General features: G+C 48.4%; 1 protein-coding gene across 3 annotated transcripts in view; it reads right to left on the reverse strand.

Annotated features, from left to right (window-relative positions):
* Nucleotides 1-956: 956 nt before the first annotated feature.
* The window catches only part of PTPRE (protein tyrosine phosphatase receptor type E), a 31,446-nt gene continuing 8,790 nt past the window's right edge, over nucleotides 957-23,612 (reverse strand). Inside the window, exons 3-20 of one of the 3 annotated variants that reach the window (XM_065746100.1) lie at nucleotides 21,330-21,432; nucleotides 21,007-21,080; nucleotides 19,735-19,871; nucleotides 16,750-16,840; nucleotides 16,207-16,283; nucleotides 16,043-16,079; nucleotides 15,587-15,684; nucleotides 15,365-15,484; nucleotides 14,566-14,726; nucleotides 12,046-12,181; nucleotides 11,412-11,561; nucleotides 10,045-10,138; nucleotides 8,259-8,335; nucleotides 7,001-7,135; nucleotides 6,281-6,406; nucleotides 4,914-5,074; nucleotides 2,693-2,828; nucleotides 957-1,350 (exon numbers count right to left, since the gene is read on the reverse strand). In XM_065746100.1, the coding sequence (XP_065602172.1) occupies nucleotides 1,276-1,350; nucleotides 2,693-2,828; nucleotides 4,914-5,074; nucleotides 6,281-6,406; nucleotides 7,001-7,135; nucleotides 8,259-8,335; nucleotides 10,045-10,138; nucleotides 11,412-11,561; nucleotides 12,046-12,181; nucleotides 14,566-14,726; nucleotides 15,365-15,484; nucleotides 15,587-15,684; nucleotides 16,043-16,079; nucleotides 16,207-16,283; nucleotides 16,750-16,840; nucleotides 19,735-19,871; nucleotides 21,007-21,080; nucleotides 21,330-21,432 (1,988 nt within the window). In that variant the 3' untranslated portion in view covers nucleotides 957-1,275. Of the gene's footprint in view, nucleotides 1,351-2,349; nucleotides 2,829-4,913; nucleotides 5,075-6,280; nucleotides 6,407-7,000; nucleotides 7,136-8,258; nucleotides 8,336-10,044; nucleotides 10,139-11,411; nucleotides 11,562-12,045; nucleotides 12,182-14,565; nucleotides 14,727-15,364; nucleotides 15,485-15,586; nucleotides 15,685-16,042; nucleotides 16,080-16,206; nucleotides 16,284-16,749; nucleotides 16,841-19,734; nucleotides 19,872-21,006; nucleotides 21,081-21,159; nucleotides 21,216-21,329; nucleotides 21,433-23,612 lie in introns of those variants that run through there. The other 2 variants (XM_065746102.1, XM_065746101.1) reach the window with 2 other exon arrangements.

Here is a 23,612-nt window from a genome sequence, read left to right on the forward strand (position 1 = left end):
CTAACAGCGAGTCACAGCGAGGGCACTCTTCTCCCTCAGCGCAGAACTGCGCCATTTGCCGTACTAAGAAACCCCAAAGGGCATCAGTGGGAAGAGAAGGAGCAGGACCGGGCACAGCGCGGGGAGCAGCGTGCTCTCACGTTCTGAAGCACACCGTTTCCATTCAGCATGAAGGTGAGGAGGCAGAAGGCCCTCCCGTCTGCTCACGTCACCGCGGCGCGCGGTGGTGCTCCTCGGCACCAGGAACGCTCACGGGAGTGGTGGAAGGATCCGTTCCAGATGCTTGATGTTAAATAAGGCTTTGACGTTGGCACTGTTAAAAACCAGCCAGGTGGGCAACACGGGACTATTGCATGTTGGTTAGGTAACTGAAGTACATACATCTCCTGTGCTCATTAATTCCTATGCGCGTTTGGAAGAGCAGAAGAGATGTCATTTATTCAACACTCAGACGCCCGGCGAGCTCTGGATTTTCTAACCCCCAAGCACATCCTGCCCAGGGATACGGTAAAGGCTTAAGATCTATTGCCCCTATTATATTATCAGAGGTACTTTCATTGCAAACACATCTACATACACAATCGCATCCCCCCTTTTAGATAAAGGCTGCATCCTACTGACAGCAGAACTCGAAACAGAGCTGCCATCCACTGGGAGGCTCTGAAACACAGCCTTTCAAAGCAGCTGTGTTTCTCAGCTGCGCTGTGCAGTTACACACCAAGGGCCATGCTGATACCTGCAACGGTTTCTCTGCCTTTCAGCGAGGCCATGAGATGGATTCCGAGTGAGCAGCAGCAGGTTATCACAACACGGCCCCCAAGAAACATCTCTTTCCATCTGCTGCCATTGACTCCCGTGAAGAAAGGTTTATGGCCAAAACACCTTTACTTTAAGCAGCTCTGCTGCAGTTGGCTGTTTGAGTACAGAGCGTGGCCGTGTAAAGGCACACGACCCGGGCAATAGCACTGCTGATAAACATCTGCAAGTGGGGAAAAAAATAATCAGCATAGAAATAAATCTTCAAGAATTAATTTACACTGTTATTTAGAATAAAGATTTCTCTTCCATCTTATAGTGATATACTCCATATGAACGTTATACTTTGCTTTAGAAGGTATTTATATTTCCGAAATAATTTTGTACAGCGAACGCAACTTTCAGAGCAAACACGAGGGCCTATGTACAGTCAAAGTCACCAAACGAAATGACACGGAATAAATTAATCTCATGTACAAGTATTTATACAGACAAATTAAAAAAATAAGGCAGAAGTTCTCATTTAAAGTTCGCGTAATCGGAAAATATGTCGATGAAGTCTTGTACCACTCTGTAGCAGAACTCATACTGCTCCTGAAAAACAAGAAGACAGCACAATGTACCCGGGCTGCATCACACCGCGAGCGCCACTGCTGCGCAAACCCCGCTGCCAGCTTCTCCTAACGGGCAAAGTGAGATCACCCTGACCCCGCAGAACCAGCAGGGCACTCTGATCAGGGCTTTCCCTTCCTGTGCAGAAGCAGCTGAGGATGAGTCTGTTCTGATTTTTGTCTTTCATAAAAGCAGCGGTACCTGTCTTTTGTCAAGCAGGCTGATTCCTGCCTGTCAGCTAACACGATTTCCCTCCGCTTTCTAGGGGAAAACTCTTCAAATGAACATCACTTCTTAAACCTGTCTTCTCGTCCGGGCTGAGCTGCAGACGGCAGCGGCCGTTCCCATCACGCTGCCGCGGGTGGCTGTTCCCACACACCCCAGGGAGCCTGCCTGCTTAACCGCGGGCTCTAACAGCTTCACAGCAGAAACCGTGTGACAACGCAGCTTCAAACGGAGAGAGCATTAAAAAAACAAAATCTTCCGAGTTCTTTTTTTTCCTTTTTTTTTTTTTTTTTCCCCTCTGAAACGGAGCTCCGTTGGTAAACGCTGCCCACCGGCGACGTCAGCCTGCCGCCTAGTGCCCCGCGTCCTAACGCAGCCCGGACCTGCAGGAATGCCGACAGCCTCCGGCATCGTGTGCTGGACTGTTATGAACTTATGAACTTATAAATCACAGAGCTGGAACCCCAGCAGAAAGATCTGTCCCTGCAGATAATCCAGGTGTTGCTCCTCAGCCTTTTTTCCCCCCTATCCATAGTACGGACAGAATTTCTACCCAGGAAAGCTGATTTCGGGTAACTGTTTCTACAGACATTTCTAATGGAAACTGTTACCAGCATAGGAAGTATCAGCATTCCTAGGTATTTTCCAACAGCACCTATCCAAAATGTGTTGATGTTTATTCAGGAAGGAAAAGCATCCGGACGAACCCTCACACATCACTCGTGGCTGCCTTGAATCGAGTCAGCATTTCCCCATCAGTGACAACTGCAGGCACATTAAGCCCAGGCAAGAAAGAAAAAAACCTGAGCTACGGAGATACGGCTTAAAAGGCATTTACTCCTTGAGCAAAAGGTTTGGGTTTATTTAACTGCCACCGGTTCCTAAAAAAAACCCTGCAACGTTTAGCCAAGCTGTGTGTTCAGAAAGGCTGGGAAAAAAAAACCCAGAAAAAATACACATTTCTGATAATACCTTGTACATACACAGCCGTCATACATAATTCATTCCAACCTGCCGAAAACCCCCTTTGTTCTCCTCCCACAAGGATATTTACAAACACACATCCTTTGAGAAAGATTCCGACTGTTAAATACCATACCAGTGTTTGCACCATATGTGGCCTCTGCAGTCTTAAGCTCTTCACAGCTTGAAATACATCTAAGAGCCCCTCAGCCTTCACTCGCTCCAGGATGTTGCTGAGTGCGATGAACGTACCTGTCCTTCCAGCCCCAGCACTGCAACACAAACACATCTGCTCAGCATACAGCAGGATGAAAACAGCCGAGATAATACTGACAGGGAATACCCAAATAGCACTGATTTTGTCCCGTCAGCCAAGGCAGAATTAATCACTGGAATTACTGTTCCAAAGCAATGTGATGGGCAGTGTCCAACCCAAGGAAAAGCTTTCAACTGCTCTTACTGAATCACTCCTTTTCAAACAGTGAAGTTAACATGAGGAGAACCTAAGTAAGACCACATGCAGGGCAGCATTACATACAACAAAGAGGAAGTGACTGCACGCTACAACTTCCCGAAGGGAGGTTGTGATGAGGAGGGAATCGGCCTCTTCTCCCAGGCAACCATCAGGACCCCAGGGAACAGCCACAAGCTGTACCAGAGGAGGTTTACTTTGGACATAAGGAAAAACAACTTCTCTCAGAGAGTGCCCAGGCACTGGGATGGGCTGCACAGGAGCTGGGGGAGCTGCTGTCCCTGGCAGTGTTCAGGAGGTGTCTGGATGAGGAGCTACGGGATATGGTTTAGCAGCTTGTGTAGCAATGGGAATGGGTGGATGGTTGGACTGCATGATCTTGTAGGTCCTTCCCAACCTTGCGATCTTATGACTCTATGACTGCTGTGCCTCTAACCTGCTTACAGCAAGCAAGGGAATCTAGTCCCCAGCAACAACGGTTCCTCTGGTTCTGGCATGCTCCACGCAGGATATTTTGCTCTTTTATCCATTTCAGACCACAGTTCCACGGCAGCTAAACAGATTTCAGTGACTGCTCCCTGACTGATACCCAACGTCAGAGCCAAGAAAAAAAGTGCTTTCTCTCTCCTAATCCAATTGTGGCCCATGTGACATGCACACACAAATACAACCAGAACAATCCATCCGCCATCAACGGTGCCCGAGCACCACCAGGCCAATAGCTCTGACAGGGAATAGTTACTGAAAGAAGGATGGAGTTCAGCTCTGAGCGGTGAGATGAAGTAGAAGGAAGGTTCACTGGACTGCTGGATGTGGATAAACACAATTATTTATTACACTTAAAAATTCGGTGTCATATAATAACTGACAAGCAGGTGAAATGTAACCACAGGGCACTGTTTGCTCCTCGTTCCCATCAAATGGGAAAACATCTGATAAGCACAGCCTGGTGAAAGGATGCAAGTGCACGTATCCTCAGCTGGAGGAGAAACAAACATGTGCTGCATGGGATGTGCCCTTCCTTCACACAATTACACAAATACGTAATTACACAAATGCCACACAGCAGCAGATGTTGTTCCATGGGACCGTGGCACTGCTCTTTTCGTACCCACTTCTCTCTCTGCACTTCTTTTAACACGTACCTTAAGGAAAGATCACTTTTCATGCTGACACTCAAACTTCCTGGGACAGGTTCTAATGCCAAGGACGCTTTGAAAGGAGGAGGACGGGGCAGCAGACAGAAGGAAGGGGTCTTCACACAACCCCGCAGCCTGGCGCTGCTTATTACGGTGCAGAAAGAGACAGTGCAGAGAGAAAAGCACAGGGAGCTGAGAGCTGAACGGAAGGCAGTGGGAGACACACACTGGAAGTGGAGTTGGGATTTAGCACAGATTGGCTTTGAATTCCGTTCAAGAGCAAAACACTGCGTGAGCAAAAAGGAGGAGAAAGCTTTAGCAACGAATGCACACTACTGTAAGATCCCTATGCCCAAAAAGGGCCGAGAAAACAGATCTCCCAGGAACTTTTTGCCTCTGCAGCACCTGAAAAATGCATAATGCTGCAGACAGCCAAAACACAGACCGTGCTTCTCAGGATGAGAATCTTCACAAACTCCCTACAACTCAATCCAGAACAGAAGTCAGCGCACACTGCAGAGAGCAGCTCTAACACAGTTGGTCCTAATTCCAACTCCTGCAGCACTTGGGTTCTATCAAAACACTCGCAGGAGTTAAATAATCAATTTCGAAGGCAATCAGAGACATAAGGAAAAGAGAGGGAAGGAAAAATAAGGATGTTTCTTCATTTTGTAAGGATGCAGCTCAAGAAGGAGAAAAAGAAAGCCCAGCACTTGGCTGAGTGTGGGAAGGACAGGGATCCTCACCTGCAGTGCACCGTGATCGGGTGATTCCCCGTCTGCTGCTGCTGCTTTTGGACAGCTGCAATCAGGTCAATCATCCCTTTTCCTTCTGCAGGAATTCCAATTTCTGGCCACCCGTGGAAGTGGAACTGCCGAACCATCCTGCTCTGCTTCTCCTGGTGACCCTACATGCATGCAAAGAACAGTGTGTAGGAAGGAACTTCTCACCTTCAACGTAAGCACAGCTCTCGCACCATCGTGGAAAAGGGGGTTATTTTCAAGCTGGTCTGTAATACATTGCTAGGAGCTCTGTTTCTAAATTCCCTGTGCCAGTAAGTTGCCTCTGATGTTCATTTGCACAGCTGTTTCACCTGGGTAGTGCTAAGGACGTACACCAAGATTACATGTCCTGAGTAACTTTTACCATGCACCAAAGCCAAAGTGTCCGAAAGCAAAAGAAGATGAATGAAATTCAGCCTTGCACAACAACATTCTTAGCTTGAAACTTCAACGTACACCTGCTGATTAAAAGTGGCCCTAAAACTTTAAGTGATGATTAGAACCCTGCCAATTTCTCCAGGCAATGTTCCATCATCACTCCATATGTAATTAAACAGGATGTTTGGGAACAGACTTCACTGGTGGCATTAAAATACTGCTGGGAAAGATAAGGAAGAGAAACAGAACCGTGCTGTTGGGGTTTCATCTATAGCTGTGTTATCTATTGCTGTGTTACAGCCGTGTGTTGCACAGCCTGCATCTTCACACCTGATCCAGCACCCTCCTATGGAATGAAATGCAGAGCACTTCAGAGTCCTCGGGCCGTGCATACAGCACCCAGCAAGTATATAAATTCAATGTGATGCAATTAGTTCAACTCATGACATTCTAAACTGAAAATCGTTTCTTCTTTCCCCCCAAGGGTTGCAATGCCAACCAGCTCCCAAAGAAATGAAGTGAGTGAGTGAAGGGATGCGTGCCCAGAAGTTCAGAAACAGGTTTGTGTAGAGCACGCCTGTAGCAGAGGTGTGTGAAAGGGCAGCTTACACAGGTATACCTGTGCCCTACAATGCTTCCCAGGACTTCAGTGTCTTGAGTCAGACTTCCAGTAACAGATACGTGAGAGATGGTAGAAAAGGCAAAAACACCAGCAGCAGCAGCAAAATATTACCAGAAACCCCACACCTCGCTTCAATCAAAGGCATGCTTTACTGACCAGGATTTTGGGGAGTCTCTATGCAAAAGTGCTCTGTAAAAGCTTCCTCCTGGCTGATAACATGTCAGCTAACAACTAATGGCAGTTATCTTTAGACAGAAATCCCAGCATTTAAGTTGCATCATCACATTATAAATGCCTTCAAACAAACAACTCGTATCATTAAAAACAGTACCTGGTTATATGTCACTAGGAAGTCTCTTACACTTATGGCATCTAAAAGGCTGTCATTCTTTATTTCTACAGTTATCTCTCCGTGAGTTACTGAGCCCTCTGATGGCCAATACTGGAAGCACTTCTCCTGCAAAGTGGAGAAAGAATCGTTAAGCATTCCTTGATTCATTTTTTCCAGTTATCTACACCACCGTGAAGCTCAGGTACGGGATGTGACAAAGCACAACACGTTCTAGACAGTCTGCAGTGAAAAGCCTAAAGCCCAAGAATATAGTAACGAGTCACACAAAGCTGAAGGCGAAAAGGGAGCAGAACTCAAGAATCATAGAATCAGAAAGGCTGGAAAAGACCTCCAAGATCATCCAGCCCAACCATCCACCTATCACCGCTATTTCCCAGTAAAACATATCCCTCAGTACATCTAAATGTTTCTTGAGCACCTCCAGGGTGACTCCACCACCTCCCTGGGCAGCCACAGCTGACCAGTGCTGCTTCATAAGTAGATCAGAAGAAAACTAAGCAACTCTGACACTCCATGCATGGCTGTTAAAAACAGAAAACCACAGCTACACTGGCCTAGACCTACCAGCAAAGCAAGAGCTCGCTTCAGAAAAGGGAACAAATCTTACGCTGCTAGAATTTGTAGGCAAAAAAAAAGAGTTCATCCCATGTGAAGACTCATACCGATGGCGTGTTTAAAACGGAGCCGTGTGACACATACCTGCTCCCTCTCCTGCACCTCTGTGAGCATGACAATGGTGTGGCACTTCCACTCCCACACCATCCGCCAGAAATCCTCCACGGTGTGGGGCAGCGGTCCTTGCGTGGCAATGAAGTAATCCTTCTGGCGATAGCCCTGCAGAGAAAGGCCGGGCTACGTGTGTGCCACGCCAGCACAGACAGAGGCTGGTGTTTGGAGAGGGCAGCACCCAGCTCCTCTTCAGCTGCCATCCACACGAGATGTGCTGTTGCACAATATGAGGGTCACCCAAACCCTTCACACGCTCCGTGGACACGGAGCCCGCGTGATTCTTGCTTACTCCTCCAGCACAGGAACGCACACGTGCATGTATAAGATAGAAAAAGTGACACTCCCAATGCTTTTGTCTTTGCTATGAGTCACAGCAGTGACACAGAAGTGGCCCCACCGACGTCATGGCCTGATACTGGTCCCAGTTTAAAGGGGACCATCGGTTCCTGCCGCTCATTGTCCTCATTTGTTCACCTTGTCTCCTCTCAGAAATGAAGATTCACGACCCTGAGTCTTATTTTATGACTTTTTACAGTCGTGGCTGAAGGAATGAAGCTCTGCTGCGAGAGCTGAAGGTTTTCATGAGGGGATTATTAACAACCACAATCATTACACCTTTACTGCAGAATGAACATCGCTTTTTGAGCTACAGTTCTATTTCCATACTGATGTGATCACACTGCGTAGTATCCACAACCCTCAGTCACTAATGGGCTCTTACTGCTTCAGGACATAATTAATTCTCATATTTAAATAAACGTAAGAGTGGAGAAATGCTGCCCAGGCTCCATTCAGGAAGCCACGAACCAAGCTGGGAATTAATGCAGGTCCCCCTTGGTAAACGCTGGCTCCCAAACACTCTGAGAGCTCTTCTGTGATAGATACATACTTCCTCCTCTCCACTTCGACTTACAGGGCTGCACTGGATGCTGGCTGCACGCTTAGTGAGTTTGGTTCTCTGCCTGTTTCAGATTTAATACAAACCTTAGTTTGTAAACCTATCAACAACAACAAGAACGTTTAATTACACAACCACCTAAACTGCAGCTCCGAACACTGGAGAAGATTAGAAATGCATTTGGGGACTCTCATAAGCCAAGCCCAAACAAAGGAGCCAATGCAATGCTCTTCATATGCCAACTTGGCTGAAGCTCCTTAACAACGACTTGCAAGAAACAGTCAATCATTTGACTTGTAGCTCAAATACAACACAAACAATTACACTTACGTCTATGAAGGAAGCATTGATGTAGTCTGTGTACTCTTGCCCCCTTTTCATTGACAGAATCACTCTATTAAAATCATCTGGAAGGAAAAAAGCACACAAACATTTATTCTATTGATTGCTAAGTTTATGTTCACTGTTCCACTATAACACGTGTGGAAGAAGAACGACAAATCACTTATCTAAAAGCCAGGAAAGGTGCCTTAAAGATCTCACTCAGCGTTTACTGAGTGCGTGGAGGAAGGCACCAGTTTCTCTGTGCATTTTTTTCCACTCACACAGGATATGGCAAGCAAGGTGTGACGTATTCTCACATGGAGACGCTGCAGTGCTGCTCCAGAGGAGGCGGGGAATTACACAGAAGATACGTTGGTTTACAGAATCATAGGTTGGAAAAGACCTCAAAAATCATCGAGTCCAAGCACGACCCAGCCATACTGCCCTCACTCTAACAGCCCTCTGCTAAATCATGGCCCTGAGCACCACATCCAAATGGATTTAAACACACCCAGGGATGGTGACTGCACCACCTCCCTGCAGAGCCCATCCCAGTGCTGAATGACCCTTTCTGTACAGAAGTGTTCCCTGATATCCAACCTAAACTTACCCTGGTGCAGCTCAAGGCCACGTCCCCTCGTCCTGTCACTGTCACCAGTGAGCAGAGCCCAACCCCGCTCTTGCTGTGAGCGCCTTTCAGATATCAGAAGGGAACAATGAGGTCTCCCCTCAGCCTCCTCTTCCCTACACCAACCAGCCCCAGTTCCTTCAGCCTCTCCTCGTAGGGCACACTCTCCAAGCCCTTCACAGCCTCGCTGCCCTTCTTTGGAGCTGCTCCAGCACCTCCATGTCCTTTCTGTACTGAGGTGCCCAAACTGAACACAGCACTCGAGGTGAGGCCTCAGCAGTGCCGAGCACAGGGGCAGGATGACTTTCCAGTGCTGCTCAGCACCCCATTCCTGATCCAGGCCGGGATGCCACTGGTCCTCTTGGCCACCTGTGCACACTGCTGGCTCACGTTCAGCCCTCTGTCCATCAGCACACCGAGCTCCCTTTCCATCAGGCAGCTTTCCAGCCACTCCTCCCCAGTCCTGTAGGGCTGCCTGGTGTTGTTGTGACCAAAATGCAGGACCTGACACTTGGCCCTATTGAAACTCATACAGTTCACCTTGGTGGAACAGCTCAACTCTTTCATACCGTTCTTAAAAATTACTATATACTTTGCACAAACGCTCTGTGAGGACATCACACTTCATAGGGACAGCATACGGTCACAGGGACCCTGAGAGGCTGTGGGATCTCCCATGGGCACCCTGCTCTGCTTGGCCCTGCTGGAGCAGGGATGGAGCAGAAGGACCCAGAGATGCCTCCAGCCATGGGCAGCCTGGGATTCCACTGTTCCTATCACTGCACAAACGTTGAATGGCCACATCTGCAAAGAGGATGACAAAACCAAAGGAAGCCTAACTGCACTCCTCTAAAAGAGAGGTTTTAGCTCTAGCTAAAATCGAAACAAAAAATACCACTGCAGCAGATTTTCAAAGCATTTGAATTTTGCAAGGAGTAGCTAAGTTACAACCTTCCCCTCTGTACAGCATACGCACCAGCTACTTGCAGAAGTCCAGCTCCCACGTCCGGGCAGGTCCTCTGCCCCTGACTTACCCAACACAGCTACACCGATACAACGCGTGCTGCCATCCCCAAACAGCACACCGGGTTTACTCATGCCAACCCCAGGACAACCACACGTTCATAGCACTTGTCTCCATACACACAAAGTCCATCATCTTACACGGGATAATCTGGATGACTCTGGCTTTCTTCATGTTTGCTGGAAGATTGCCAGTTCTCATGTTTTCTTTCATTATCCGAACGTTCGTTAATTTCTGTAACGAAACACGCAAGCGGGGGAACGAGGATTAATTGAAACAGAAGTGGTTTTAATTCATTAAGTTCTTCGTAACCTGTACTCAGAGGATTCCTCGTGGGGTACAGACCAACACCGCAGTCATAGAACCATTGAGTCACTGGGGTGGAAAAGACCACAAAGATCATCAAGTCCAACCAGCAGACCGTCACCTCCACGCCCGCTGTATCAACAGGAGGGGGAACAACTGCTGACACGGGCTGATAGCGATAGGACAAGAGGGAATGGTTTTAAACTAAGACAGGGGAGATTCAGGATAGATAATAGGAGGCAGTGTTTCACTCAGAGGGCGGTGATGCACTGAACAGGTTGCCCAGAGAGGCTGTGGATGCCCCATCCCTGGAGGCACTCAAGGCAAGGCTGGATGTGCTCTGGGCAGCCTGCTCTAGTGCTTGGTGACCTGCCCACGGCATGGGGTTGAAATGAGATGATCTTTGAGGTCCTTCTCAACCCAGGCCACCCTGCAGTTCTATGATAATAACACCATTGAGAATCAGGTTTACACCTTTCAGCCTGTGAGCCCGACTGCTCGCTCACACGCTCTTCTCAACTTCTACACCACTCCCCTTTCCAGAACCTCCACTTCCCCTTATCGCCAAAACGCACACCGAATTCATTCTTCATTCACTCTTATCCACTCCATTCCCACCAGCAATCTTTTCCAGGTTTTTTATGTTATTATTTTAGATGGTTGGAACTCTGCGACACGCCACCAGGCACGAGAAGTTTCAAACAGCAATCACAACACTCCACTTTCATCTGTTTCTCCATTAGTGGTTTCTCCACAAAGCATTTCTTTTTTTTCCTTTTCCCCACCCTGACAGTTGTTGAGTGTTCAGCACAAGAAGTGAAAATGGTCCGTAACTCACTCCGCCAGCAGCAGTGACTGAGTTAACATTTCTGCTGATGCATCAGACAGGTCAGTGCAACCCAGCTCCATCCTCCAGCTCTACCTGATCTGGCATCCAGTTCAAGACCAGAAGAATAATTCCACTTTCCTTTTTATAAGCAAATCAAACACACAGAGGGAAACGCCCATCAAATGATGTAGGCCTGAACGTGTCCCCAGCATTGACTTGGACCAATACACAGCAAGCAGAAAATACAACCGGTGTCTCAAGTTTGGACAGCCCTTTCCTTTCAAGTCTGCACTTGTTCTGCTTCTGAAGAACCTTTCTGTTGTGAGTATTTCAACACCTGACAGTCTCAGAGCAAAGGCCTTTCCCCCTTACCTTAAACTCTTCTTCCAGCCCTATTTTGACAAGATTTGGTGCTGCACTGTGTGACGTCTGTAGATGCTTTTCCAAGGATGACACATCTAGCTCCGTGTCACCGTAGAGGTAGTATTCAAGTAAGGCTTGGTAAATGAAGGAGTACTGCATCTGGAACAAACGGCAGGCATGTAAGCATCCCATGAGGCAACGCAGCAGCGCAGCCTCACGTCTGGCACTTTCACCTGTCTCATTCAGCTCACAGTGTACTGATCACTAACATACAGCTAACGCTGAGTTTCTGTTACATCATTCACAATGTCTACAATTCCACTCAGTTGTGCAAGGGAAGAAGCCTGGCCGTAGCACAGGATAACGTGCCTCGTGGCGTGAGTTTTACTGCCAAGGCCTCTATCTCCTTTCCCAGTGCTACCTTACACAGAACAGCTGGGTTGGAACAGACCTGGAAGATCACCCAGTTCCAGCCCCCTGCTGCGGGCAGGGCTGCCACCCACCGGATCAGGGAGCCTTTGTTCCAGTTACCCATGTGCACGACGGAACAGGGGACATTCGCACGCTCAGTGGAGCTGTGTGTTACTGACTCGACGATGACCTGAAACCTGGAAAGCTCCAATTCCACCCAGTGACTACTTACATCAGTCTGAACCATCTGCGGACGCTGATTCCGTATTCTGGAAACAAACTCAAATACATCGACTTTCTGCTCGGCGTGCATCATGTCTATCATGGCGTCGATGACGATAAACGTGCCCGTGCGGCCCACACCAGCACTTCAAAGGAGAGCAGAAGACAAAAACAGCCCTCAGTTGAACAACAAAGTCAGCAGGAATCGCTACACCGACGGCAGAGGTAAAACCTGCACTGCTCCTAGCCAACTGAAGTACTCACTGTGGAACACAGGGTTTTGTTTTTTATCTCAGTAGTGACAATAATGACAAAGTTTTAGCATCAAAAATACCACTTGTAACAGCCCCGAAGCTGTCCAAGATTACATTACTCAAAGGATCACGGAGTTGTAGGGGTTGGAAGGGACCTCCAGAGATCACGGAGTCCAACCCCCTGCCAAAGCAGCTCCCAGCCCAGGGTGCACAGCTCGGTGTCCAGTTGGATCCTGAGCATCTCCAGAGAAAGAGATCCACCACCTCTGTGTGCAGCCCCAGTGCTCCATCCCTGCACTGTAAGAAAGTCTGGAAGCCACTCGTGCTTATTCTACATTTCTACACTGCTAACCCCAGATATTTTTTAAACACCCTCCAAAAGCCACGAGAGGGAGCAAGATTCCCACAAATTACATCACTCCAGCCCCTTTCAGTTCTTCCTCTCAGAGGAAAAGGGCATGGCATCCTGTGCTAGGCATTAATAGCTGTCCTCTGACCTCCTGTTAGCTTACTTCATACAGTCACTGCTGCGAAGTCCCAAATCACGACACGCATTTCTCCCTCCATCCCCACATGCCCAAAGGTACAGCTCAACTCTCGGCAAGCAAAAAGCAGGTTTGAAATAATATCAGGACACAAACAAATAAGCAACACCCCGCCAACGTTCCACTTCCTACGCCAAGCCTCCCTTCCCTCTTGCGTGCAATCTCTCCACGCTGCCAACAAGCCCACCATGTTCCCACAGAAGCTGCTCACTCTACTGACCCCCACGTTTGCCTTGAAAGTCCCTTGCTTTTCCCCACTCAGGGACTCTCCTCACTCAGTTATTCCTCCTTGCTTTCCTTCTGTGCTCAGTGAAAAAATCTACTTTGGTACAGAGTTCCTTAGCATTTTATGAGCTGCACTTTATTTCCAAACGAGCCTTTTTTTAAGCATCAAAAGACTCTGACAGATGAGTTTCTGCTTCAGATGACTGCACGGTGTTCTTGTAAAAGCTCACGAAAAAAAAAAGCATGGTTACTCACTATTGATGAGTTTCCCTTTCCTTTTCCCAACAATTCAATAGTGTCACATCCTGTCTGTGACAGAAATCAAGTGTCACCTTCCCCACTTGTCACCTCGAGCACACGCTGAAGCTCTGCACCAGTGCCCAACCCACACATCACAGCATCACCACACTGTGCTGGACCTGCTGACTGCAATCTCTGAAGACTTTCAGTGAGATATTTTACATTTATCTCTATTTTGGCTCTACTTCTGCTGATTAAATTAAGCACAGAATTTCCTGCTTGTGCAAAATAATGCTTAAACCGAGCATTGGTCTCCACAGAACATCAAGGCAAAAGGATGTGGGTTTCCCAGAGGAAAGGCTGTGTGGCACTACTAAAATCTTGTTCCTTCCAAGACTTCCTCAGGACTCCTGCATATGATACACGAGAGAGGAGACAAATTCTAGCCCAGAAAAGTCTGCAGAGAAACCACGAATCAAAAGCTGGGCCGGGCAGGACATCAGGCTGCCTTCAGCAGAGACCCTCCAACATCCTCTAGACATCCAACACAAGCAACAGAAAAGAAAGAAATATATCAGCCTTCAATCATCTCCTTGAAAAACCCAGAAAGACAAAGCTGCTATTCTTTTTACTTCAACCTCAGTACAGTAATTGTTCCTAAAAAGACACTCCTTGCACGGCTGTAACAGCGCAGCTGCCACGGAGATTGCCATCTTTTAGAACTCAGCTTTTGATTGTGGTTTCATTAACATCTGATTTCAAACACTTCTCAGAAAGCCCTAATAGCAACGAGTTCGTGTGCTTGTGACTGAAGGAGTGGGAGCACGTTCTGCATCGCTATGTGGTACATTTCTTAAATTGCAGCATTTTAATCTCCTAAATGCAAGTCTTTATTTCAAGATTTCTTGGCATTTAACGATTTACACAGCGAACTAATTTTATTGTGGGAAAAGTGGAGGATGAATTCTCAGAGGAGCATTTAATGGCGAAGGTCACAGATTCGCACGACGAGGCTGTATCCTGACAAAGAACATATTTATACCAAAGATCACTGACGGATAAAACAAAACCTTCTGTTTGAATATTAAAGTGACAGCAAAGACAGATCTTCTGGAACTGATCTTACCCTCAGCTCTAAGAAGGCTCGGCGCGGGGTTAGCTTTTATACACACACGTGCACACAAACTTTACAGCCTGTGAACAGAAACTGGCCTCCATACTCAACCCGTAACTCCAGGTCAGGCAAACAGAAGAATGCAGACCCACCTGCAGTGAACCACGATGGGCCCAGCAAGGGCAGGATTCAACGCTTTGACTTTCTTCAGGAACTTCAGCATCCCAATAGGTGTGAAAGGCACCCCGAAGTCAGGCCAGCTGGTGAAGTGCAGCTGCGTCACGAGCCTCAACGCCTTGCACCCATCATGTAGCTGCAGGGAGCACACGGGATCTGAGTTTGACTTTCATTCTCTGCTTGGAGATTTAGAACCAAACTCTCAGGATTATTTATGACTCGCATCCCTGCAGCACCTGGATCCTGACTTTACAGTGTATGCTCAACATAAACACCCGTTACCACATATCCTGAAGATGCATCTGGGGGGAAAAGGAGCAATCCCAAAACAGGGCATGTGAAGAACGAGAATCGCTGTTTATGGCAACAGTGGATCAAACCTTCAGTCCTTTTCCCCCTCATTAAATCTTCACGGCTCTTCTTTAAGCAACTTCACAGCAAACTCAAAATCTGACCCAAAGGATCTGCATCGCTGCGAGGTGCCACGTGCCAGCCTTTGCAAACTGCTTTGTTACACAGAGCAGAAAGATGGGGACAAACCCTTCACTCCAACGCATGAGAGGACAACCACGGGCATCCTGCAGTACTTCACGGGGCCTGTGCTGGGCATTAGCACTCTATCACACACGAGAAGTGAAATCAGGCTATTCTACACTGCTTCTCATCGCCTCTCACTAGCTGTACTGTAACCTCTTTCAAGCAGACACTGCACTTTGCAGCTGTTTGCTTTACCAAAACCAAAACGTGGACGGAGCAAAAGGAGTAGTGCCTCACCGACTGGACGCAGAACTTGCGGATGGTGTAATCCACGAGGACGATGCAATCTTCCACCGACACGCGGACGTTCCCGTACGTCCAGCACCCCTGGTCGGGCCAATACTGGTAACATTTATCCTGCACAAACACGGCGTGTTTTAACACGCTGAGCCTGACTTCATTGCTGCTCACACACAGCACAAGGAAGTCACTTGAAAGCAGTGGCTGACAGCCCTTTACCTCTTTCCTTTCTTTCAGGTTCGTTAACATGACGATAACTGCAGACTTCTGCTCCCAGATCATCCTCCAGAAGTCATTGACTGTTTCTTGCTTGGGTCCTGCACACAGAACACGGATCACGTCAAGGGATGAGGCAGAGTGCTCGCAACACACTTCTTAATAAGCAAAACAACAACAACGTACAAAAAACAAAACAAAACCACCTTCTTTCTTTCCACCCAATTCTTCTTCCCCCGCCCAGCTCAGATGAGAAGCAAAGTGCAAGTGGGGGAAGCAAGTCTCTGAGCTGAGAGCAGAATCCACGGGTGGGAAGCTCCCCACGCTCACTGTCCTTTCGTTTACACTCTAACCTTTAAAGCTCACCTCACGTTTGGTCACCAACTGCACCTCAAAATCACCCTTCTACCAGCAAGTACTTTCAGCCACAAAGCAGAGAGATGAGAATAAACTAATTACCTTGTGCAGCTATGAATTTATTCTTTTCCTTATAACCCTGAGGAAATAAATATCACAGCAGTTAAAAAACGTAACGCCAACGTGTGCTAGCATAAAAATACCTACTTAATATTAATTCACAGGCAAAGTTAGCAGTTCAGCCAGCAGAGAAAAACTGAACTCACGTCTATATATGATGCATTAATGTAGTCTGAAGGTGGGACTCCATCGACTTGGGTCAAAATCACTCTGGAATGATCATCTGGAAGGAAAAGCATTCGGAGATCATTTGCATTTGAATGGTCTGGACTAGGTTTCTCCCTTGCAAGCATCAACACCTCTTTATTGTTATAAACAATATAGACACCTCTTTATTGTTATATAACAGCACTCAGGTTGGACACCAGCTGGCTCTCAGGGGCTGTGCTCAGCTCCAGCCAAACCCTGTGACAGCACCAATGGGTTTCGGTGGCTGCCTCCTGCTGCTGCCAGAGCCTGGATCCGTGGCTGCCTAAGGTTTGTGGCTGTGAGACCCACAGCTGGAGGAGGAGCACAGTGCTGTTCCCAGCTCTCGTTAAGGAACTTCCTCCACAGAGCTCTGCTCTCACACTTGAAGATTACAGGGACTGCAGCTCTCAACAGCTGAGGCCAAAACACCAAACCAAACCGCACCATAGCGCCAGAGAGACAGCTAAGGGCCTGACTTAGAAGGAAGGGTAACATCTTACACGGGAGGATGTTAGGATATCTGTTTTTCTCCCTGTTTTCTTCTTTATTTGCCATGTCAAATGTTCCCTGCACATATCCAGGCGTTAAGGACTGAAAGAAAAAGAAAAGATACAAAGGGTCAGTGCGTTATAAACTAGCTAAGGGCTGACTGCTCACAGCACAGGATGGATTTATACACAACACCTCTCATCCAACAGAATCAAACGCATCTGACCTCTTCCACAAATAACTTCCATTACCCTAAAACAGCACGGTGGCAGATTTCATGGCAGAATACGAGTTCACCAGTTTGGATAAAGAAGTAATTTTTCCACCAGCGATCGCAGTTATTTGGAAGACTGCTAAAATCCGAGCTGCCTTGAGATGCCATCTGCCCCCCTGATTCGCAGCACCATGACCCAGCCCCACTGATGCACTGCTCCACTCTGAGAGCTGCTTTTAGCAGCAGGAACAGAGTTTGACTGTTAATAGCTCAGTGTCAGGAATGTTCAATACCAGACATCTTTCCCACACCTACAGGTGAGGACCCAACTCTGGCAGTGAAAGAGGAAAAAAGCAGCGGTGCTTTTCTGTTGAAGGAAACATTAAGTTTTCCCCACTTCTTTTTGCTGTAAGAGCACGAGTCAAAATTCTGCTTGTAATCAGCAAGATCTAAGACTGCAGATAAATTTAGTTAAGCTTAAAAAGAAAGCAGTCTTGCAGAGTAACCAAATGAAGAAAAGACAGAGCGAAGACGAAAGCAAGGAGACCAAGGTGGGACTGCTGGAGCTTCGTGGGCAGAGCTGCTCCACTGAGAGGGGGCTGCTGTGGGAAGGAAAAGCAAGGAGCTGTGCTCAGAGTCAGGGCCTTGTGTTCCCTACGCGTAGAGACACCAACGGTGAAAATGGGAATGGAGTTTCTTCAAGTTTCTTCTATTGAGCAGCGTTAAGGTGCTGGGTAAAACCTCCGCTGCCTGGGAGTCAGAACTGCCTCCTCCCACCCGTCACCTTCCTCCTCCACTCCTCCCCAAACCTGCTCCACCTACTCTGAATCACACAGGGGAAAGGAAAATTGGGAAATGACTGCATTTTAAGAAGCAGCCTAAAGCAACGGCCCCTGCCTGCCTGTCAGAAAGCACCGTCCCCAACTGCTCATTATCATCACTGCCAAAACCACCGCCCCGCTTCCTGCTCCCTCCTGTGCAATGCCCCCACACCTCCCCACGGAGAGCCCCATCTCACTGCTCCCTCCCATCCATCCCCAGGGAGGAGGACGTGATTCGCCACGGCCACTCTGTGCCCCAACACCACGAGGAGCTGACGAGTCCGCGTGGCACTGGGTCAGTCAGCGCTGCACTGCCTGCCCCTCTGAGAAGCAGCGGCCGTGACCTATCCCAGCACCACTGCACCTTCTGAGCTCTTCCACAGGGGACATTAAATAGTAAAACTAGGATTTCAAAAGCTGATTCCTACAGGAAGGTGCGTGGGCATCAATCTGAAGACTGGTGCAACGACCAGGCACCATATGCATCAATAAACAACACGCTCATCCTGCCCTCGGGATAATAAGCAGAAACAAGGCTCGTCTGGGGGGCCCAGGCTGGGAGGGAATATATTTGGGTTTGGGCACGGCTGTCAGCACAGGGCTACATTTGGGCCCTTCCACTCTACCGGGCTCTGAGGGGCACTCAGGTTCTCACCCACAAGAGCAAGCACAAGGAGAAGCCACACACACAGCCCACCAAGCAGACGTTACGTGCCATCACTCTCAGTCACTTCCAGGCCTGCTCTGTGCATGCCTGTTCATCTATGGGCACTGGAGCTTGTGTGCAGGCAAGCTCGCCTGCTCCCAGCACAGTGCAGAGAGCAATCCAAGCACGGCAGGCTCTGCAATAAAAACAGACTGCTTGTTTCACTCCTGACCACGGAACATATTAATCAGGAGAGTCAGAGCTCACAAGCACACATCTTGTCAAATTAGTTTCCGTACTCATTTTGTCCACTTAGATCAATATCTCCACAACGCTCCCTCTCTCACGAGGCAAGGAAGTTTTATCTTTTAAATAAATCATCACAGCTATAAATATGCTAGCAATTAAGAAGGTAACATAACAGACTGCCTCATCAACGCATGCATTGGCTTTGAGAACCTTGTGCTTGGCATTTAAGCTACTGCTCTGTGCAACTTGCTCCTGCTGCTACGGGAGGTGGAGATAGAGAGCAAAAGTTTGGAAGTGTCTATGTCTGCCCACGGGCACTGGCTCTGCAGATCACCTCGGGCTCTGGAAAAGACTCATACACTGTGACCACACGCAGCCGAAATGGGTGGAGTGCAGGAAACAAAACCCCCGCTCTGACCAAGGCAGTGCTTCAAAGAAAAACCCTTATGGTTGAGACACTCAGGGCTAGGGCACCCAGCACTACGAAAAGGGAAGCGATGGGATGCTAACAGAAAGCAGAAGGTCAAATCACCAGGAAACCCCCAAACCTCATTAGGGTGACATTAAGGTAGGTGGAGGGAGTGGTCTTAAGTACTTCCCATAGAGGTGAAGCACTCATAAAAAAAAAAAAATGCTCCCTCCACCAACAGTGGGAAAATCAGTGCTGAAGATACTCTGCTTTCCTCCCCTCCAGCTTTCAGGGGGTCACTGAAGTGCTGGTGAGTGGCAAAGAGTCCACACATTTGGCATCGCAGCGCCACACAGCTGTTGAGCTTCCAGATCACTCCCAGAAGAAGAATACCACACCCAGCAGCAGGAGCATGCATGCAGATGTGTGTGAGCACCCGGGGACTGTCCCAACACCCCAAGCAACCCAACACAAACAGCAGTTCCACCTCTAAACCGACCCAGCTTCGGTGAAGGAGTGTTAAACCATGACAAACTGTACCAGGGCACTCACACAGCACATGCTAAGTCTCGGAGACACCAGCATCACACACAGGGTGATTTTAACCAACTGGTTTTGATTTGCCCCCTATTTTTCAATCCAGTTCTGAGGACTTACATTAAACTCTTCTCGGAACAGTTTCCCTTCATCTGCTGATCGTATCCTTATTTCCTCTTCGAGATTTTCTACTGGGATAGGGAAATACTTCTTGGGGCCCGAAGGAGACCTGCTGAGCAGCATCACCCTCTGCTGCTCTGTCAGTTCAAAGAAAGCAGATGTTGAAACAACGTTCAGAATACAGCGATACATTGCTTAAAACTGCAGATGTGCACGCTGACAGATGGACTGTTTTTGGTATTTGTTACCTGCCAGAGCCTCAGCGTGGGGCAAGTTCTTGCTCAGCCTCGGCAAACCAGGCGAGGTGCTCTGGGAAGGCCAAGCCTGCAGAGGCAGCATGGGGCCAGGATTGGGATCTCTGCTGTCACCCTCACCTTACAGCCCCGAGAAGCAGCCCGGACCCCAGGACCTGCTGTGCACAGGAAGCTGCCAGCAGGTTGTGATGCGCGTGCACGGCAGCCTGCACGGAGCAGGAAGCCCGGGCTGTGTATATTTAGCAGCCTGACTTTCTCAATGACCGTCATGTTACTTTTAACCACCCCCCCCCCGTTCACACGGAGCGTTATGGAGCTGTCTGACAGCACCAAAATAATTCGGCTCACGTTATTATTTTTTTCCCCTTTGTTTCGGTGAAATGAATTTCGAAGTGAGACATGACCAGCTCCTACAGGAGTGCTAGGATTGAACTTCCTCAACCCTGCACAGCAACCAGCCCTGAGGGATCTGTGCTCAGGGAAGTAAAAGCAGCACATTCAAAAAGGCCATCAGTTCCTAGGAGCACTCTACTTTGGCACAACTGGCTTGCTCCACTTCGCCATCTCATCCTCTTCTCCTCTCTGCTTACGTGCAGGGACCAGTTGGTACTTTCACAGAGTGAACAAGGTTTTTTCCCCCACTCTTTTAAGAAAGATTTCTGCAATCTTTTCCCCAGATCCAAAGACCTCAGTGCCAGAAACTTGGATCTCAGTCAGCAGCCTAACGAAACACTCCCAAACTGCTCAAAGAACATTCACAAAGAAATGTTTGCTGCATCACAACACAAAGCGAAAGCTGTTTTCACCCAACAACTGAGAGACAGATGAATAGATCAGATAGATAAATGTGGACCTCTGTCGTTTTTTGGTGTTGCTGTTTTCTCTGTGCTATAAAAACCCTGGAAATTACATTATAGAACAGGCAGCAAACATAATTGACAACTGAAAAACTGAATCCTTGCACACGTGTGCACACAAACACAATCCATATAGAAAAGGAAAGCAACCCCCCCCTTACCTTGCTCCTCTAAGATCCCATTTGGCATCTTCTTGTCACCAGAGCTCACCACGGCCTTCCTGTGCCTTCTGAACCTTAAAGACATACACCGTGTTAGTCTGAGAAACCGCACTGAAAGCTCAGCAGCATTTTTCCAGCACAGCCTTTACCAACCAGGTAAGCCTGGAGAAGCTGCTCCTGTTCATCGTGCCAGCAGCAGTGCAGCTCACTCCCTGCTGCAATGAAGGCTGTGCAGCCCACGCACCCGTGCTTTCGCTTCCTCATTACATCAGCCCAACGCGAGGCTGAGCTCGGCCTGCCTGCACAGCTCCACGTGGACGTACCTGAAAAAATAGCCAGCCAACACGATGAAGATGATGAACACCAGGAGCAGGATCAGCATGGAGGTCAGCAGGTCCTTGTGTAAGCTGCTCTCCTCCGTAGAGTCTGCAAATTGAAACACGGCCGATGTGAAGCGCTGTGCAGCACAGGCAGAATCAGCTCTGGTTTTACACAGTGATCTCCTGCACTTACTAAAAGCAGCACCAATTATTTAACAGAAGCCAATCTTGTAATTGGAGCGAGCTTAAGGGCTGCAAGATGCTCAGTGACACCTGAAGCCCACTCAGGAGGTTTCCTTGTGCAAGCATCCTGTGCACAGCTGCTGCTGCTCAACCAGCCAGAGATCACCCCATGCACAGGCATCACTTATTGCAGATACAGGGTCTGCTTGAAGCACACAGAGCTCACCCAGTCCAACACACCATGAAGGACGTGGGAAACAGGCAGGAATTTTTATACGTGCCCAGAATGCAGACTAGAAATGAAATTTAAGTTATAACTAATATAAACTGCAAATCTCATCCTGCATTTCAGTTTTGCTGTGCCTTCTGTAACCTTTTATCACTACTGAATGACACATGCCACATTAAAATCACACACACAAAAATGCCCAGCGTGTTTTAATGAAGCAAACAAAACTCTCAGCCCGAGATTTCAGCAAGTGAACACTTTCTGAACAGTCCAAGCCATAAGCACTGACACAGACTGCCACCGAAACACAAGCAACCACATATGCCCACAGAGCAGGTCCTCCTCTGGACAGCAGCAACACACCCAAGGGTGCACTTCCACATCCTGAACACCAAAAGGAAGGAGTTATATTTAATTCGTGGGTGACAAGTTGGACTGTCAGAAAGAAACACCAAAAAGAAGGGGAACATCAAACCCGCTGAGATGTGAGGTTACACCGAGAGCACAGAGGGCGTGGAGGGATTTCCTTTAAACCCACGGGGCACACAAGGAAAGCTGACACTTGAGAGTAACAGGACAAAGAAAGGCTATAAAAGCTGATGTTTCACTGCTGTACAGCTGTGACACCAGTGTCACTGGGCACTGGCACGGGAGAGCCTCTCAGAAGCACCGTGGCAGGGGGTGCCTGAGGAAGCACAGCACGCAGGGCAGTGCCCGGGGTGATGCTGTGCCCTGTACAGAAACAGTGCTCTGACACAGACAGAAACAGAAAGCACAGATCAGCCCGTGGCAGATGAAGGGAGCTGCCCCTGCCTGCTTCCACCTGGAAACTTCAGAGTGGAAATCTCAGATCCTCTCCAGCCAGGACTCGGGGACTTCTTAGAACTGCTTCTGCTGTGAGGCACCCGGGACAAAAAGGACTTTGCAGCACAGAGCCTGAGTCACGGGGAATTACATTTCCCCTCGCAGGACACCAAATCCCCCATCTCCTCCTTCCCGAGGAGCTGTCACATCTCACATTTCTGTGCCATTTCTGAGGTCACTTCGGCAGCAGAGCCCTGGGGCAGCACTGCCAGTGCTGCAGGAGCACCTTTCCTTGCCTCTCCCCTCCTCATCCCTGGGTCAGCTCCTTCATGTGTAGCACTGGGGCTGTAAAGCAGCTCATGAACGTTAGTGGGATTCAAACTCTTATTTTTTTTCCTCTTTTCTTTTTTCTTTTCCATTCCACAAAGGCTCAGTGACGCGATTTGTTCTAGGTTGGCAAGTTGGGTATCTGAAATAACTCAGGGATGATGACAACAAGGAGGATATCACGCACTCAAGAGCAGGCTGCTCTCATCCACAGCTCTCAGCCCGCAGACAAGAGAACAGAGACATAACCCTCACCTTTCCACAGCCACAAGTTTACCACTCTCACCAACTTGTGTGAGATTTCAAGTGCCTTTTCTTGCTGTGTCAGAGATTCCCAACATAGATCTTACCCATCCCAAGGCGCACAGAGCCTTAACAGCACAGAACAAACACAATTAGGGATGGAAATCCTGCTCAGGTTTTAACAGCTGCAGGCTCCACTCCCACCAGGGATGCTTCCATCAGGAGCTCCTGGACACAGCACTGCTGCAGGTTTCAGCACAGCTTGCCTGGTGACTCTGCAAACCTCCAGCAGTAATTTAGGAGCCATTTCAGACCAGGTGGAAGGCACTGGGCACGCTGCTCGCACTGCTGTCCTCACAATGCTGTTTGGGCTGATTTTGAGCTGGAGACACACCTGAGTGGCAAACTTAGAGCAGCACTTTGCGCAGACACAGGCAGCTCTGGCATCCCTGGACTGGATGAGAAAATTGAAGAATTTTGCTGTTCTGGTAAAAACTGCT

Source organism: Cyrtonyx montezumae, unplaced genomic scaffold (genome assembly GCF_038088225.1).
Source record: "Cyrtonyx montezumae isolate F1298 unplaced genomic scaffold, pur_monq_1.0 scaffold_4, whole genome shotgun sequence".
NCBI lineage: Eukaryota > Metazoa > Chordata > Aves > Galliformes > Odontophoridae > Cyrtonyx > Cyrtonyx montezumae.